The 18284-nt window shown below is 52.7% G+C and overlaps 1 protein-coding gene across 2 annotated transcripts; it reads left to right on the forward strand.

The window, feature by feature from the left end:
- The first annotated feature begins 853 nt into the window (after nt 1–853).
- On the forward strand, nt 854–17969 carry LOC121668944. Of its 2 annotated transcripts, XM_042037309.1 has the most exons (14): nt 854–948; nt 2460–3597; nt 6180–6396; nt 7959–8116; nt 8448–8549; nt 9236–9424; nt 9816–10375; nt 11788–12061; nt 12751–12961; nt 13347–13483; nt 14491–14604; nt 15387–15590; nt 16125–16218; nt 17192–17969. In XM_042037309.1, the coding sequence occupies exons 2-14, from the start codon at nt 2727–2729 to the stop codon at nt 17253–17255; spliced, it is 3195 nt and encodes a 1064-aa protein (XP_041893243.1). In that variant the 5' UTR covers nt 854–948; nt 2460–2726; the 3' UTR covers nt 17256–17969. The 2 variants fall into 2 exon arrangements, with proteins under 2 accessions (XP_041893243.1, XP_041893244.1); XM_042037310.1 differs by lacking the exon at nt 9236–9424.
- Nucleotides 17970–18284: the final 315 nt, after the last annotated feature.

Genomic DNA, 18284 nt, shown 5'->3' on the forward strand with positions numbered 1-18284 from the left:
CTGGCTCAGCCTCTGAGGCTGGAGCAAGGACAGACACGATGTCATCCAGGAAGCTGTGCTAGTTCTGGCTGGGGAGTCCAGTGGGATGAGGGAATGGATGTGAAACCAGTGAGCATCCCTTTGTCCATCCATCCATAAGATCAGAGAATCACAGACTGGTTTAGGTGAGAAGGGACCTTAAAGACCATCTTGCTCTAAAAGCCTGCCATGAGCAGGGACACCTTCCACTAGCCCAGGGTGCTCCAAGCCCCATCCAACCTGGCCTTGGACACTTCCAGGAATCCAGGGGCAGTCACAGCTTCTCTGGGCACCCTGTGCCAGGGCCTCCCCACCCTCACAGGGAAGAATTTTTTCCTAATACACCATCTGAATCTTGCCTTTTTCAGTTTAAAGCCATTCCCTCTTGTCCTGTCCCTCCACGCTCTTGTCCACACTCTCTCTCCAGCGCTCCTGGAGCCCCTTTAGTCACTGGAAGGGGCTCTGAGCTCTTCTTAGAACTCTTCTAAGTTCTCCTCCTCCTTCTCTCCACGTGAGCACCCCCAGCTCTCCCAGCCTGGCTCCAGAGCAGAAGGGCACCAGCCCTTGGGCATCTCCGTGGCTTCCTCTGGACTGGCTCCAGCAGCTCCACATCCTTCTGCTGTTGGGACTCCAGAGGCAGCTCTGCAAGTGGGAATTCACCGGAGTGGAGCAGAGGCTGCCCACGCAGCCGGGGACGCAGCCAGGATGCAGTTGGCTTTCTGGGAGCACATCCAATCGTCCGTCCATCCACCCACCCCCCCTCGGGAAAAGAGCTGGGAAAAGCCAGAGCGGGATCTCCTGGGACACGGGGACGAGTGAACTCGCTTTCGGAACGGAGCCCGTGAGCCGCTCCCCGTTCACCGCCTCCTCCTCCCGTTCCTCCCCCGCCCCGCCCTCCCGGACCGGCCCCGTCGGCGGCGGCGAGCGGTGGTGAGTGCGCGGCCGGTGGGGTCGAGCGACCCCCGGGGGCTTGTCCCGTCCCCTCCCTGTCCCCATTCCTCTCATCCCCTTCGGCAGCTGCCCCCTCCTCTCGAGAGTCCCGCCCCTGCCCTTCCAGCTTGCCCAGCTGTGGGGGATTTGTGTATTTTTTATCCTGCTGTTTCTCCCATTCCTGGTGGGTTTTCTTCTGTCCCACGCCCGCCCCTGGACAGGAGCACAACCTGTGTGTTCCTCCTACCTTTACCTGAAATAGCGAGAGGTGGTGGAAATTTGGCACCTCGTGGGTGTGGATTTGGGGAGACAATCTGGTCCAGTTCCTTTTCCTTTGAAGACTGGGCAGGAGCAAGAGCCTGCCAGAGGGGGACGTTGATGGTGATTTTGGGCATGAACTGCGCCTGGAAGGGAGAACAGCGCTGGGCTGGGTCCGTAGGGGAGGCAGAAGGTGTGTGGTGGGGAGGCAGAAGGTGTGTGGTGGTGGTGGGGGGGCTTCCCCACCCTCTGTGGTCTGAGAGCGGCCGCGCACGGGGCTGTGGGGCCCTCCAAGGCACGGGGGGCCCCTCTCCGTCAGGGCCTGCTCTTTGTGGAATTGCTGTCAGCTTCATTCTCTGGAGTTACTGCTGATTCCTCACGTCGGTGAGGAAACACCAGCCCTGGCATCAGCTCAGGTGGCCGTGGCAATGGGGCCACAGGCTCGCTCACCAGCCTGGGCGTTTGCAGCCACAGCTGAAGGATGTGATGCTGTGTCCCACTGCAGTTGGCACTCACCTAGAAAAGATCACAAGCGTCCACGCCTTGGGGCTGCTGTGGTCAGCAGCCCTGATTTTAAGCAGCTGGAGGGTTGGGTGCATTCATGATCTGTCCTGCTCACATGGATGTGGCCCTGGAGCACAGGAAGGCAGCAGGTCCTTACTGTGCTGGTACCATTGCATGGGCTGGAACCCTCCCCAGGTTTGATCTCTACTGGCCAAGGGCTCCAGGAAGGTCACCAAAACTCAGCAGGTGATGATATGGATGTTTGGGGGAAAAGCTCTGGAAATGGGAAAACAAATCTCACTATTCTCCCAAACATCTTAAATTGCTGGTTCATCCCTACTGCATATTTTACAGCCTCTGCATCTGCAGGAGCTGCAGCTGGGTTGGTTGGTGTGGGGGTCAGTGGACCTGCTCTGCCATGTGTGTGACAGGAATCCACCTGTACTCTCTTTCCCTGTTGGAACCTTGATGAAGAAGATGGTTACTATCATCTTTGTGCCATTTTGTGTTAATTTCCATGGAATAAATTGGACTCAGGGAAATAACTGTTAACACTGACACCTGAAATTTCCATTGTTCGCCCAAGTCTCAGGATGCTGAACACTGCAGACTTCTGGATTTGCCCCATTGCACAAACCTCTGAAGAAACACGGAGGGGAAATTATGGGGCTTTAAGGCTGTTAAATGTCACTGGTGTGTTTCTATGTTTCCTAACACAATTCTTCTTTCTTCCCACATCCTCCCCCCAGATTTAAAGGACCTGAGCTGGAAATCTCTTGTTCAAGCCATACCCTTCAGATTTGTGTGGGATTGATGTTTTGTTTGGCAAACCTGAACTCCATGAAGAAGGGTGCCTGCCTCTGCCAGTGCCTCTGCCAGTGAGCACCCAGGTCAGAGGCTGCACATTCCTGTCCTGCACAGCCTGTGGTAGCTTCCTCCTGTGCCCTGTTTGTGGCTGAGAGGAGGACAGGCTCTCTCTCTAGACTTGAACTGTAACAAAAATCCCAGCCTTCACCATGGGAGATACCTGGCACATTGGATTCATGGTACTTGTGTACCTCTGCTTTCCCAAGGGTGCTGCTCAAAATCTTATAAAACCTGCCAGGGGCCAGGAAACCGAGCACACCCTCCTGATCAACGAAGTCAATGCTGACAGCCCAGGAGTGGACACTGCTGAGTTTGTGGAGCTCTATCACACCAGTGGGCAAACAGCCCGCCTGGATGGCTACTACCTGGTCTTGTACAACGGCAATGGGAACCGAGCGTACAAGGTGCTGAACCTCCAGGGCAAAGTCACCAACAGCCAAGGGCTCTTTCTCATTGGCTCCTCTTCCCTGAACCCTGCCCTGGTGATCCCTAGGAACACCATCCAGAATGGCCCTGATGCCATTGCTCTCTACTATGGAAAAGGGAACTACAAAGAGGGCATGAGCGTCACGAGCTATGGACTGGTAGATGCCCTGGTCCATAAGACTAAGAAGACAGACAGAGCAGACACTCTGGTCAGGGTGCTGACCCCTGGCAGAGAGGCTTTCCTGGAGGACCCCACCTTCAGGGCTGTGGATGAGTCAATAGAGAGGTGCCGTGGGGCAGATTCTCAGTGGATCTTCCAAGTGGCGGTGCCCACGCCAGGCAGGGAGAACCACTGCATCCTGACTCCTGAGCTGAACTCATCTGCTGTCCTGATCAGTGAGGTCCTTCCTGCTGCTCCTTCTGGCGAGTTTGAGTTCATAGAGCTCCAGGGTCCCCACTCCACCGTGCTGAGGGACATTGTCCTGGTACTGATTGATGGTCGGACCAAAGACATGTATTTCACTATGGATGTCTGTGGCCAAACCTCCCCAGACGGGCTCCTCCTGATCGGCCCAGCACACAGCAGAGCCCCAGGTAAGGACCGTGTGTGGGTGACGAGCTCAGGGCTGGAGGAGCGATCAGCCAGGCTCGGGGCTGGGGGATGCTGTTGAGTTTATTGTTGCTTGGCGTTCTGAGAGAGCCGTGAAAATGTGACTCAGAACTCAGTGAAAAATAAAAAAGCAAATTATTGAAATTATTGAAAAAGTAATTATATAAAGCAAAGTGAATATCAGAAATTATTAGGAGAAGAGGAAAGAGCAGAGGACATCTTTTATGCCTCTGTACAAATTCATGGTTTGCTTGGATGTTTAACTGTGCCTTGTGTGGTTCAATACATCAGTCTCAAAAGGATGTATTGGAGGCATTCAGTCAGGTCAGCTAGGATGGGAAGTGCTGTGGAAATGCTTCCCCAGAAGAAATAACTTAGAAAAGGGAAAGCTGAGGAGTGCCCTGGCAGAGGTTTCAGAGATGTGAGCAGCCCTAAGGAAGAGAACAGGGCTTGATTGCTTACCCTTCCTCCTGGTGCAAGAGCTGAGGGGCAGCAAAAGGAGGCACTTTCAGGGCAAACAAGAGGAGGTGGTGTGGCAGTGGTAGACCTGCAGAGCCCCAGGTTAGGCACCTGATGGAGGTCCCAAGCCCATGTTTTCTTTGCTTCTTGGGAAGACACAGTTCTGCTCCCAGCCCTGCAGCCACCCTGCCACCACTCCTGGTTGTGTTACATCTCCTGGAAGTGTCCCCCTTCTCTGTGTGGAACATGGTGGTCACCCACAGCAAATATACACACTCTCCTAGAAAAACCACAAGGGCTTTGCTTCCATGGCACCAGCTGCAAGCACAGGTCACACGTGTGCCAGCTGTGTGTAGCTGCCCTCTGAACTTCCTCCCAGTGCTCTCAATTTCTTCCAGGCCACTAGAGAAGGAAGAAATATTTCATTATTTTGGGCACCTCAGAAGAAGGTGCTGAGGATGCTGACTCTGCAGATGTCTTGTGTAACTCACTGACTCATGATTTCTGAGAGTACAGTCATCCTGTACAAAGCTGGTTCCCATTAAAGTACTTCGACAACTAAAACTTTTTTAAACAGTTGAACTCCTTACAATTCAAACGGCACCAAATATTATTCCACCACATGTAAAAGAGCTGATTGTCCACTTTGACTCTGTTTTTTCCCCAGGAAAGGCGCTGTAATTTTCCCTCTCAGTTGAGCTGTGAGCAGTAAACAACCAAGGGGGTCAAGGAAAGCAATGTGAAAACACAACCAGTTTTCAGACTAACAAGGAAATTTGTAAGGATTGTGTTTAACTCTCCTCAAGACTCATACTAGTCAAGGAGGTGACTGCGGATAGGCTTTGAGTTTTTTTCTGATGAGGCTTTGTTAAGATGTCTCAAGCAGTTTGGGGAAAGTTTTTCTTCATTCCACCCAATGACACTGTGTGATTGTATTTTAATAATTTTAAAAGGCATTTTTATAGTGACTCCATGCTGAGCACTCTGTGAGAAGCTGATTTAATTTGATCACTTCAGATTTGGGACAGAAACTCGTAAAAAGGCCCCAGCTTCTAGTCCTGTCTTTGAACAGCTTGTCTGCCTCATACTGAGAACTTAAAGCTGTGAGAGCTCTGGAGTAAAAGTCCTCCCTTGACAGTGTGGAAACTTTCGACTGAATCCCTGAACGGTTTGGGTTGGGAGGGACCTTAAAGCTCATCTTGTCCCATCCCTCTGCTATAGGAACACCTTCCAACCTGGCCTTGGACACTTCCAGGGATGGGGCAGCCACAGCTTCCCTAGGCAGGGGTACATCAGGACTGAGGCACAGGGCTGTCCCTTGGTATGCAAGTGTCTGTAGGCACTTCTCAAAGAGTAACCACTTCTCCTTACCCTTCTGCCTTTCCTGCAATTCCTTCTTTAATGTTTGTTCCCTGGAGCCATTTATAGAGCCAGAAGTACTGAAATACCAGAAGCCTGTTTCTGAATGCCCTCAGCAGTTCCTCCTGGAGAAACAGCTTGTGAAGGGAACAGTAAATAGAAGGAAAGAAATTAGGAAGCTCATAAAATTGCAAAACTCCACCAAACCTCCGCCTTAATTCTGTGTGCTGGTGTCCTGGGCCTTGGCTGTATGTGTGTGTAGTTTGTGTTTTTACAAACCACGGACTGTTAAATGCTAGAGTAAAATGTAAATTCTTAAATACTGTTGTGTACTAACTGCTACCTGAAAGGTTAGTCGAGTGTGCAGATCTCTTTTAGAATTAAAAATTAATGTTACTGTAGACAAGGCCCCATCAGTGCTGGCTTCCCAGGATGCCTGTTCACACGTGGATCAGCGCTCTGCTCGCAGAACCAGAACAGCAGGATGAACTCTGCTCAGATTTCCCCCTCCAGCCTCCTCCACATCGTGGAACTGGCCATGAATGGGGAAATTCAGGCTGAGTGAACATGAGAAGTGTTTGTGAGCAGAAAGATGGGGCAGCAGATGCCAAATTTGTACTAACCAGACAATCCCAGCCACCTTCTGAGTCCTTGTGTGCTGCTCTCCAGATGATGAGTATTGAGATGTTGGTGAGTATTGCCCAGATGTTGCTTACATGCCCTCGTTGTTCCTTCCCTCGGTGTGCAGTGGACCTTCCGTTCCCAGAGAACACCACCCGTCCTGTCCTCAGAGCTGGCCCAAATGCCATTGCCCTCTACAGAGGCCACAGCAGCAGTTTTGTCCCAGGGAAAACGCTGCTGGAGACCGGCCTGCTGGATGCCTTTGTGTACACGAGCAGTGAGGAACCGGACCCGGAGCTGCTGCAGACCCTGACCCCTGGCAGACCTGCCTTCCTGGGAAAGCGGTGAGAGGCTTGCTGGGCAGGGCTGGGAGGACAGTCGGACACTAGAGTTGCTCCTGCCGGGTGGGCTCACTGCAGCCTTGTGCCTCAAACCCTGATAGGACTGGGAGAACAAGTGCCACCTCCAGACCAGGGTCTCCTCGTGGCAATATTGAGTCCCAGCCTCACCTAAGGCTGTAGATATTCCCCTCTCCACATGGGTCCTGGTGCAGCTGCAGAATGAAGCACTTGAGGAGGAATTTCCTGATCAGATGATTGCTGGTTGTAACATTAATATTTTATTGTTTATGAAAGTGTAATGGCCAATTTAATAAATTCTCCAGTACTGCTTTCAATTAGAAAAGGTTTTTCTTAGCTTCAGGATGGAATTTCAGGTCAAAATGAGGGTGATAAAGGGACTTTAGCATTGCTTGCCTGACCCAAGAGGAAATCCCTGTTTCATCCAGACCAAGGACTGGAAGCAGGATTACTGTTCATTCTGGGTTCACTCACTTTCTTTTTTAGTTTTGGGTTCGTTTTTGTCTTTGTGGGTTAGGGGAAATGTTAGAATCCTCAGACTTTTGTGAGATGTGAGAACAGTTCCCTTCTCATTTTAGGCATGTTCTAGTAATGAGAGGAAGAGGACACAGTGGGCAGAGGGCAGTGGAGCGGTGAAGGAGCAGAGGCAGCGAGGGGCCAAGGGCCTGAAGATGGCGTGAGGAGTGTTAGAGACAGGCAGTAAGCAAAAAACCATCTGGGCACACTCTTGCCTGTCGTTTGCATGGCCAAGCATCAGACCTGACCTCTGGGTGTAACTGTCCATACCAAGGTCCTGGCTCAGTGGCTGGAGGAGATTCACCCTTTCTGGATGGGCCTGTGAAAACACGATTTGAGACTAAAGTGTGATCAACCACATCAGGAGAAGGTGTAGCCCACAGCCACATCAGGGTCACCACTCATTCACAGCACATTCCTATTCCTTCCTTTCTCCCACTTGCTCCCACATCTGAGACTCGATTGGCCCTGGTCCCAGGGGAGGTGGTCTCCTTCCCCAGGGAGCTCTGAGCAGCTCTGCTCTGTGCAGCTCCTCATGGTGGGACTTCACAGAATCACAGAAGAGTTGGGGTTGGGTGGGACTTTTAAAGGTCACCTAGTCCAGCCTCTGACCATCATCTTTGCCTTTGAGTTGAGGGCTCTTGCTCAAGCATTTCATTCTCAGGTGCTGCCTTTTCAGCTTTTCCAGCAGCATGCACTGCTCTTCCCCGTAGTGCCAGGCTGAGCACAAGTGTGTCTGCACCACCTTACCTGTCTTCAGACCAGTAAAAATGCAGCCCATGCTAGAAGAGAAAGGGTTGTATGAAGCTCATGCTCTCTCTCTCAGGTTTTTATTGAACTGTTGGGGTTTTTTCTGTGAGACAAGGAGGTACTGGTGAGGATGGGATGTATGTCCAAACCCTGTGAAAGGAGAAGATTTCAAACACAGTTTCACTCTCTGGTGGAGGCATGTGTGACTGGTGGGTGAAGAGCACTCATGTCTCCAGCTGGCAGGTCATGTTTTCTGTCATCTACCTGTTTGTCTCTTGCAGACATCAGCCAGGAAATGTGTCTATGAGCCAGTGCAGCTGCTGCTCTGTCACCCGGGACTCCACATCCTTCATCTTCAGCAGGCCCACCCCTGGCACGTTCAATGACTGCCCCAACAAACACTTCAGCCAGGCTCTCTCCTTCTGCCTCCATGTAGCAGGTGGGCATTGGTTGCTATTGCAGGACCTCCTGAGGGCCAGAGCATGTGCACAAAGCCAGGGTGACCACCCAGAGTCCTGCTGGGTTGTGTGAACTAACCCCCAAGGAAGCAAAACCAGGACACCTGACAGTTGCCTGCAAAAATTTCATGGCAGCCCATGCCAAGCTGAGCTTCCTCAGTCTCCCCTCCCACCTCCAACTGACTGGGTGAAGAGAAGCTTTTGGGGTCCTCTGGATGATAAGCAGGAGTGGAGCTGCACCCATCCCAGATGAGCTGTATCCCTTGACCAAGGTGGCACTGGCCAGGTAACAGTGGGCTCTTTGTTTCCTAGATTGCCAGGAGTGGCTCCTGAAGCAGGAAGAGATTCTCCTGACTCTAGTCCAGGCCCTCGATGCATCCAGCAGTGTTGGAGTCTCTGCTGCCTACTTCAGAGGTGAGCTGGGCAGGAGCAGAGCAGTCTAGGGACCTCCAGTGGATAATGCCCACCTGGTCCTGATCTTCAGCCCAGTGTTCCCTCTCACATTGTGTCCTCCTAGCTTGGATCCAGCTAATTTGATCTTGGTGCTGATGACAGAGATGTCCAGGGTTGGGCAGAGCGTGGTGCTGTTCCTCCACATTCTGCAGAGCATCTCATCCCCAGCTCCCTCAGCACACAGACCACCAGCTGCTCTGGCCTGGGGCATTGGCAGCCACAGAGGTGGCAGTAGGACTGACATCTCCACTGGGAATTTGTTGTCTACTTGTCTTTCTGATCCATATGATCCTGCCCATGGTACGAGGATTGGAACTATATGGTCTTTAAGGTCCTTTCCAACCCAAACCATTCCATGGTTCTGTGATTCTAAGTCATCTTCGTGGCCTCCTCTGGACTTGCTCCAGCAGATCCATGTCCTTCCTGTGCTGATGATCCCAGAGCTGGACACAGGCTTGGTCCCAGGGTGCCCCTTGGCACAGGCAGAACTCCCAGTGCTGTGTTGATGGGATGAGCTGCCCCAAGTCAGTCTGACCATGAGGACAGTTCTGGTAGAGATGAGCTGGTGAGCTCTGGGTCTCTCCCAGGAGAAAGTGGGTCTTTGGTGGCTTGGGGAAACTGAGGCAGTTCTCTGCTTGCCTCTGCAGAGCCAAAAGCAGCCTGCCAGGACCTGGGGCTTGTGTTCACCGCTCTGCTGACTGCCAGGTCAGAGGAGCAGCTGAGCAGCATTCTGCTGGCCTTCAGTACCTTCCTGGAGACACCCAGAGTTGTGAGCTTTGATGGAAGGAACATCACAACAGGAAGGTCCTGCCTCAGGGATATGAATGTGCCTCCAGGTACTGGTGATCATTTTTGCAGGATGGGGGATACTGTGTGTTTGAGGGTGGACATGTGGATCTGGCTCTCCTAGAAGAGGGAAATATCCTTCCTTCCCTTTCCCCAACCTGGCAAAAATCTCTTCCAATTCCATCACGTCCTGCTACTAGAGCCCATATTGCTCAATGGCTGGACTAACAGCAAGCTCTGTTGTTACAGCTGGTGTTAACCAGTGTGTTGCCTGGACTCCTCTTCTAAGGGCTATGAAGGACATGGATGATAAAAGTGTGAACCAACATCCTCAGTCCTCTGCTAAATTTTGTCTCATTCCAGCAAAATACCATGCAACATTGTGTTGTTTCCTTGGAGCTCAGTGCTTAGGCCCATATTTGGGACATTTTTGCTTTCCAGGGGTCCCATCAGAGATACCCGAAGGGACTCCAGTGCCTTCTGTGCAAGTGGCCAAGCTACTCATCAATGAGGTGAACGCAGACAACCCCGGGGGAAGAGAGGATGCAGAGTACATTGAACTTTTCTACACTGGGCAGACACGCTTCAACCTCCAGGGATACTGGCTGGTCCTCTACAATGGGAAAAACAGCCGGGCCTACCGGGTGCTGGATCTGTCTGGACACCACACAGATAATTTGGGTTACTTCTTGGTGGGGAGCAGCAGCATGAGCCCAGCACCCATGATCAGACTGCCCCCCAACACCATTCAGAATGGGGCAGATGCTGTGGCTCTCTACCACAGCAGCACGGCGCTGTACGCAGAGGGCATGGCCGTGACGGCGCGGGGGCTGCTGGATGCCGTGGTGTACTCATCCCGAGTGCCAGAGAAGGCAGAGCAGCTGCTCAGAGTGCTGCTGCCAGGGCAGAGCATCCTCTACGAGAACGACTCTCACAGCACCCAGGATGAGTCTCTGAGCCGCTGCCACAGCCTGAGCACAAAACTCCAGAGCAGCTTCCAGGTGGGAAGATGTCCTTTCTCCCTCCAGTCACCAGGAGGGCAAATGTCTGTTCTCCTTCCACAGTGATCATGTTTTAGTGTGTCCTTTATTCAGGAGAACAGTGTTTTCTGGTGTGCCACATCGACCTCCTGCCATCTGCTGATGCTCCCACCAGCCCACCCTCACCTCCCTGCCCTGTTCACATGCCTGTTGGTCGGGTACCAGCTCCCTTTTGGGCAGCATCCTGGACTCTCAGGTTACCCTGAGCCAGGTGTGGAGTCACCTTCTCTTTAGTGCCACCGCCAGGGTGTGTGGCATAGCATATCAGGTCCCTAAAACCCAGCTTGCTGCAGGGCTGATGTGTGAAGGATGTGCCTTGAGCACTGGTATGATTGATTTGTGTTAATTCGTCTGAGATGCTTCTTTTTATTTCAAAATATCTAGTTTTAGACAGTGGCCTGAAGGAGTATAGTGGAGTGTGCCTGCTTGTCCTACACAAAGCTGGGTAAGGGAGGGCTTTGCTGCTCTGCTGCTGATGCCAGAGAGATGTCCAAAACTAAGGCAATAAAACTGTTCCAGATGTAGAAGAGGAGTGAGATGCATTGGTAGTGGTAATGGGCCCAAGGATGTGATGCCACAGACTGTAGACACAAGTGTGGAAGTGCTTCCAACAGTAGAGAAAGAGAGGTGTTCCTAGTCCTGAGGATGGGACAAAGGTGATGGGGATGTGTGGTGATGGGACCCCACAGTCAGGACAATCCTTGAGCTGATAGTAAGTGAGGAGCAGTTGGTGTGAGACAGAATCACCATGTCCTGTACTGCCCCCAGCAAAATAAAGACATGGAACTGTTGGAACAAGTCCAGATGAGATCTCCACAGACATCCTCTGAGGGATGGAGCCCCTCTCCTATGAAGCCAGGCTGAGAGAGTTGAGGTTGTTCAGCCTGGAGAAGAGAAGGTTCTGGGGAGACCTTAGGGTCCCTTCCAGTGTCTAAAGGGCTCCAAGAAAACTGGAGAGGGACTTTGGGCAAGGTTTTGGAGTGACAGGACAAGGGGGGATGGCCTTAAGATGAAGGAGGGCAGATTTAGGTCGGGTATGAGGAAGAAATTCTTCCTTGTGAGAGTGGTGAGGCCCTGGCACAGGGTGCCCAGAGCAACTGTGGCTGCCCCAGCCCTGGCAGTGTCCAAGGCCAGGTTGGACGGGGCTTGGAGCAACCTGGGATAGTGGAAGGTGTCCTTGCCCACGTGGGACGAGATGGGCTTTAAGATCCCTTCCAACCCAAACCATTTTGTGATTTTGATTATACCCTCTTTTCTCACCAGAGAGCCTCAGGTGTTCAGGTGAACAAGAGGTAATGCTGTGAGCAGCTGTGTCTCCACCTGAATAAAACAGGAGTGTCAGTGGTGGCAACAGCTTTTGTGTCTCCCCACAGGTGACCATGGTGACACCTCTGGGGGAGAACTTCTGCAGCAGCTCCACGGTGCTGGGCGGCCCTGTCATCCGCATCAGTGAGCTGTGCCTGGCCAGCGGCGCTGCCCACATCCGCTTCGTGGAGCTGGAGGGGAAGCCTGGCACCAGCCTCAGAGGTCTCAGCTTGGTCTTCTTCTCAGGGAAGGAGGGGAAGGCACAAGCCAGCATCCCTTTGCAGGGCACTGTTGGAGCCACAGGGCTGTTGGTGTTTGTGCTGGATGGAGAACATGGGCACGGTAAGTCTGATGGAATGGACCTGGTATGGGTCTGTCTTCAAACACACGGGCAAGGGCTTGAGCAGCTTTGAGGAAACAGATGGAGGAGGGTGCACAACATGGAGAACAATTCTGCCTTGCCTTTCCTGTCCTTTGTTCCTGCTTTTTCTCTATTTGTTCTGCCTGGGCTGTTCTGTCATACTCCAGCTGAGAAGGTGATAAATCCTCCCCTGTGCCTCTGCCAAGCTCTCCATGCAGGAGAGTGGGAGGACCAAGAGTTCCTCCTGCTGGTACCAAGACAAGGGGATTTCAGGAGAAGCAGGTCCCACTAGGGCTGTGGGTTGTTCCCTCACATCATACTCACTGATGCTCACTGAACCCTGCAGTGGTGCTGCCTCCTCCTGGTCCTCAGCTGGTGCTTTGTCAGCACATTCCTTTATCGTATTCACCTTGGCACATTCTTACTCATGTTCACCTTCATTTCTGTCTGGGCTGCATGAAGAGGACTGCATCTCAGAGGAACCTTGATCTTTTTGGAAACGTGTTCACAGCAAGCAGCTTCCTTGCAGCTTTATTTGGCCTCGGTCACAACCATTACTTTGTTTCTCGTTTCTGTTCTTGGAGTTCTCCTTGTTGCCAGCTTGTCCAGTCAGGCTCAAAGTTCAGCCTAATCTAGATGTTCATCTCATCTATTTCCCTGGCATTTCCAGATGGGACAAACCTGACCTTCAAGAACATCTCTGCTCCTAGTGAGGGCTCCAGCACTATTGCTTTGTACAGCACCAATGGGATTCCTGTTGGCAGGAAGGCAATGCCAGAGAACTTGGTGGATGCCTTGGTTTACACATGTGAGCCTGGCACAGCTGGAGGACACCTGGGCTTCCTTGGGCCAGCTTACACTGTGCCCTGCAAGGGTGACAGGTGAGGTTACTTCTCTAGGAAAGTTCCTGGTGTGAAGAGGGAGCAATAGGTTAATGAAATGCAGGGGCAGGTATTGTGTAGCTTGGAAAACTCTATCCTGGAGGACAAACTCTTAGGTGTGGGAGTCTGCCTGTAATGAGGCAGCAATCTTACTCCTGCAGAAGCCAGTCAGAGCAAATAAGTTTGCTCTGGCCAAGCTCACGTATTCTCCAGCTGGAGGGGTAGGCTGGACCCATCTCTAGGATGGCTCTGTGAAAGCTGACTTCAGCTCCAGCCAAGTCTCCATCATCCACAGCAGCGCCAGGAACTGGGGCCCAGGGTGGGATTTGGAGGTGGGAAGAGAGGTGTGTGACATGTTGGTGAATCTTGACTCTTCTGGGGACAGGCCCATGTCCCTGAGCCGCTGTGGCAATGCCAGCACAGGACTGCAGTTTGCCCTCTCGGAGCCCTCTCCCGGAGCGCGGAACAGCTGTCCCCAGCACGCCTTCGCCACGGATCTCCACCTCTGCTTCCTCACACCCAGTGAGTGGAGTGGGGTGTCCCACCAGGCTGGGGTGGGAGGGCTGGGACAGGGGCTGACCTCAGCTTTCCATGGCATGGGAGAGGGGCTGCTGTGAAAGGTGCCAGAGAGAACTGGTACACACCCCCATGTGTGGATGTGGTGCTGCCATCCCAAGGGAACACCTGCACCTACAGCTTCAGCATGGGCTTGTATGGGCTTGGGACAGGGTGCCCAGAGCAGCTGTGGCTGCCCTGTCCCTGGAAGTGTCCAAGGCCAGGTTGGTTGGACAGGGCTTGGATGAACCTGGTCTAGTGGAAGGTGTCCCTGCCCATGCCAGTGGGTGGGATGAGATGAGCTTTAAAGTCCCTTCCAAGCCAAACCATTCTGTGATGATTCTATGATATGAAGGTGGCCACATATTTCATTTGTCTCTGCTCAGGCCGGGCTGAGCCCTGATCAGGATTTCTTTCTGCAGGGTTAGATTTGCAGCAATGGCAGAAACCCCCTGCTCCAGTCTCTCACGGTGGCAGGGACACAGTCAGGGAAACTGCCAGCAAACCCTCCCATCTCAGCTCATCTGTGGCAACAAATTCCTGTGTCTCAGTCCTGACCCAGAGTCAGCAAGGAAATGCACAGGGGTGTCCCCAGCCTCTGCAAAGGCCACACTTGGATTGGCTTGGGGGAGCCAAGATCTGGCAAAATGGAGATTCGTCTTCCATCCTCCTGATAGGGGCAAGAGTGGGCCCCTCGCTCCTCTCCCAGCATGAGAGCCTGCTCTGTACTGGCCCTTGTGGTGTGATGTGGGACATGCCCTTCCCCACAGCCCTAGGAGGCTGCCAAAGGAGCCAAACTGCTGTACAGTGGTAGAAGGCCAGAAGTAAAGACTCACCTGGCAGGAGAAGGCAAAGGAGAGTGGGAGGCAGAGGAGGGTGGGATGAAGCCAAGTCTTTTGGAAGGGGCACACAGCCAGGAGCTTACTAACAGTCCTGAACTGCACCCAGAAAAACCACATCTCCTCTTCCCCTAGACTGTTCCATGTGGACCCTGCACCACAGGAGGATGCTGGAAAGCTTGGGAAGGGTCTTGGTGAACTCTTTGGAGGAGGAGTGCTCCTGCAGTGTCTCCGACCTCTACCTGCAAGGTTGGTACCTGGCTCCTCGTGCCCAGTTCAAGTGCCCTCCTCCCTGTAATGCTCATCCACAGCTGCCTTATCAGGACAGGCCCTGCTCCAGCCCACCCTGCAGGCTGGCACTGGAGTGAGGGGACCTTGAGGAACAGTGGCAGGCACTGGGATTTCAGCAAGGGGAGCAGGAGAGAACCTGACCTGGTCTGTTCGTGAGGCCAAGCTGGAGGGCCCATGAGGAATGACAGTCTCTGCTGATCCTTCTGGTGTCTGCCAGACAAACCTAAACCCATTAAGCAAACAGCCCTGTGCAGAGGTAGGAACCAGAGTACTCTGGTTCCTAACTCTTATATTTATTCAAAGTATCCAGACCAAATAGTCACTTCTGGAAGCCTTAGGGACTACAGCTTTTGAGGGATGGGAAGAAATGTCTCCTGGGTTTTGGCTGGTTTTGTAAGGAAGAGAAGACTTTGCTGCTGTGCTCTGTCTCCCTCACCCAAATGCCCTTTTGACTCGTGGAACAATTTCAGTCAATTCTGACCAGTGGGTAGAGGTACAAAGTGTACTAAAAAAGTATTCTATTGGGTGGGATAACAACCTCAAGTCCCTTTTGTCACGAAAAGAAAGGTTGAGCATGTGCTCAGGTGACCTGTGATGCAGCATGGCAGCATGATTTCAGAGCAGTGGGGAGAGAAAGGTGAAGAGCATGGGAGCAGGAGGGCACAAAGTCATGGGAGCAACGTGATCCCTGACACCAGAGGGTTTCTGACCACCCAAAATGCACTGTTGTTTCTTGGCAGAGCTTAACCTGACATGTGTGGGCTCACTGGTGAAGGTCTGGGGCCAGGTGTGGGCTCAGCAGCCAGAGCAGGAGCAGTCCATCAAAACGTGGCTCCAGGGATTCCTGGCCAGCCCCCATCCCTTCTCCGTGGATGGGAGAGTTCTGAAAACCAGTCCTGAGTGTGTCACCCCCAAAAATGTGCCATTGGTATCACACAATGGTGGTAAGTAGGAGGGACTCTGCTACCAGCACAGTGAACAGGGCTGGGGCCATGGTCAGACCACGTCTCCACGAGAGGAGATGTGGGCAAGCCACTGGGCTTCAGTGGGGAGCCCCTTGCATTCAGAGCTGCTCACACAGCCAGGAAGCCCCGAGGCCCAATTGCTGGGAGCAGCTACTGGCACCCAGGCTGGAACTGTCCAGAGCTGGGGTGTCACAGGGTGGGCAGCAGGGAAAAAGAGTGGAAGGCTGGGACAGCCCAACCTGTTGTTGCCCAGAGCAGCTGTGGCTGCCCCATCCTGAAAGTGTTCCAGGCCAGGTTGGACAGGGCTTGGAGCAACGTGGGATAGTGGAAGGTGTCCCTGCCCATGGCAGGGGGTTGGACTAGATGGCCTTTAAAGGTTCCTTCCAACTCAACCCAACCCAACATGGCCCAATCCAACCCATTCTGTGACTCTGATTCTGTGACCTCCTAGCAGCCCCCTGTGCTGGGAAAGGTCATGGCTGTAATGCCTCTTCTCTGCCTTTGTTCCCTCAGCTTCCTTCCAGGGCTGGGAAATTGCCCTGTTTGTCATGGGATCTCTCCTGCTCCTGTTATTGTTGGTTGGCCTGGCTTTTTATTTCATCAAAAGGTGAGAAACCATCCTTGAATCTGCTGTGCATCCCCTACCCTGTCCTTCCCCAGGGCCTCCTCTCTACCTGCTGCATGGGGACATTCTCCTTCACTCAGGTGAACACATACACTGCCTTCAGACATTTCAATATGTTGCTCCTCATTTTGCAGCAAAGTCCCTTCCTTTTTGCAAAGCCCCTTTGTTTCTGACAGAGCAGACTGCAGGTTCTGCTGGAGGTTGAGATAACAGCAGTAAATCCTGGATGATGCTGGGCATGTCAGTGTAAGGGCCATCAGTGGTACTGACAACATGCTGTGCTGGGAGAGCAGAAAGCTGAAGGTGTGTGGCACACAACACATGATGCTGTGGCCACAGGGAAGAGCTCCTCCTTGGAGCAGGAGGGAAATGACAGACACCTTAGGATTCCCTTGGTGGGAAACACCTTCCATGTTATAACATGGCACCACTTTAAATAATAACTTGGTGTTCCCTAACGTGGTCAGGAGGCAAACAGCAGCTGAACACTCAGGCTGTACGTCTGTCTGAAATAAATGTTACAGTGGATGGGTTATTTAACCAGCCCAGGTGATTTATTTTTATTAATTTTCACTGTTCTTCTTTCAGCACTGGTTAAGGGGCTGATGTGCAAGAGTTAGACATGAGGGAATTTCTTAGAATACATTTGGGGAATAGAAAACCAAGTATATATATATAATTATTTTTTAAAAATAATTTTTTAAATAGCCTAAGTCAGATTTAGGGAAGCTCTTTCAGAAACCAAGGTGGTTTTAAGTTAATGTACACGTGCCAGGGAATAGCAGCTGTTCTGCTCCTGTTTTCTCTGAAATGTTGACAGAGACATTAGGAAACTGTGCCTGCTAAGTGCATGTCATCCAGCCTCTTCTTTTCAAAGCTGAGGTGCAGATTAGCTGCCTTGTGCAAAAGAGCAGAGCAACTGATCTTGTGTTTTTCTTCATCTGTTGCTTTTCAGACATCCCCAAAATTACACCAACATAGAAATGAATGACTGTGGGCAGATGGCAGCAGACTTCTAATGATCCCGGACACAGCTGGGTCTGACAGCCCTGAGGCCAGGGATGTGTCTCAGGAGGGCAGAGGGGGTGTCCAGCTCCCCCAGGCACTGGGGCTGCTGCACAGACCTGCCAAATGCCAGGTGCACACCTACCTCTACATCTGTGCACGTGTCTACAGCTCTGTGTGTCTGTGTACAAACACACGAACTGGGTTTTACCCTTCTTAATTTTTATCTTGGACTCAAGACCTCAGAACAGGCTGGGGACTCCTTGTAGGCACAGGCAGAAGCCTGCTTGGCTAATACAGAGGAAGGACATGCTCTGCGTCCTCTCGGGATTCACTGCTGGGTGATGAGCCAAGGCCACCCCCATCAGACCTTTCCTCCCAGCAGGCAAGGCCAGTCTCTGGTCCTTCTGGACTACACTGCTCAGTGAGGGTGTAGGGTATGCCCAGCCTCTGCCCTGGAGGGAGGCCTGCTGAAATAGGGAGATTGCACAACCTCCCAGCAGAATCCCCCTGGAAGAGGCTTGCAGTTACAGTGGGAGAGGACATAGACCCCTGATCCTCTTGGAGACCCTATGCAGATCCTTTGTAACCCATTGGCTTTTCCCCTCTCACACCCACCCCTGTACCCCTATAAGATCTAGCTCTCTGCCCCTGTGGGATCAGAGAACTCGTCCCTGGTCTCCCCTTCGTGGGGTGTGGGCTAATAAAGCTGCCCCATGCAGAACTGCTCTCTGAGCCTCCCGTCTCTCTCCTCCTGGTCTGGCCTGGGGTTTGCCTCGCAGAGCAAGAGCTGGAATCACTCCCACTGAATCACTACAGAGCTGGCAGCCTGCTGAGACAGGCACCCGCTGGGAAGGCACCCCGGCGGCCGAGGGATCGCTGCAGACCTCTGGGGGGGCTGTTCCTTCGGGGACACTCTCGCTGGAGCTGCCACGGCTTCCTGGGTCTGAGCCACAGACCCCATCCTGGCTGCTTCATGAGGGCACATCAGCCTCCCCTGCGCCCCTCTGGTCCAGGCAAGGGGGTTCTCAGCATCATGCCCT

This window comes from Corvus kubaryi, unplaced genomic scaffold (genome assembly GCF_017639235.1).
Source record: "Corvus kubaryi isolate FWS band 111438036 unplaced genomic scaffold, C.kubaryi_AGA036_p1.0 37387, whole genome shotgun sequence".
In the NCBI taxonomy this organism is placed as follows: Eukaryota; Metazoa; Chordata; class Aves; order Passeriformes; family Corvidae; genus Corvus; species Corvus kubaryi.

Bases quoted from the DNA above. Each gene is read 5' to 3' on its own strand.
- LOC121668944 (XM_042037309.1), top strand. From the start codon at position 2,727: ATGGGAGATACCTGGCACATTGGATTCATGGTACTTGTGTACCTCTGC. The intron at 9,425-9,815 runs GTACTGGTGATC...TTTGCTTTCCAG, and splicing joins GGATATGAATGTGCCTCCAG to GGGTCCCATCAGAGATACCC. The intron at 13,484-14,490 runs GTGAGTGGAGTG...CTCTTCCCCTAG, and splicing joins CCTCTGCTTCCTCACACCCA to ACTGTTCCATGTGGACCCTG.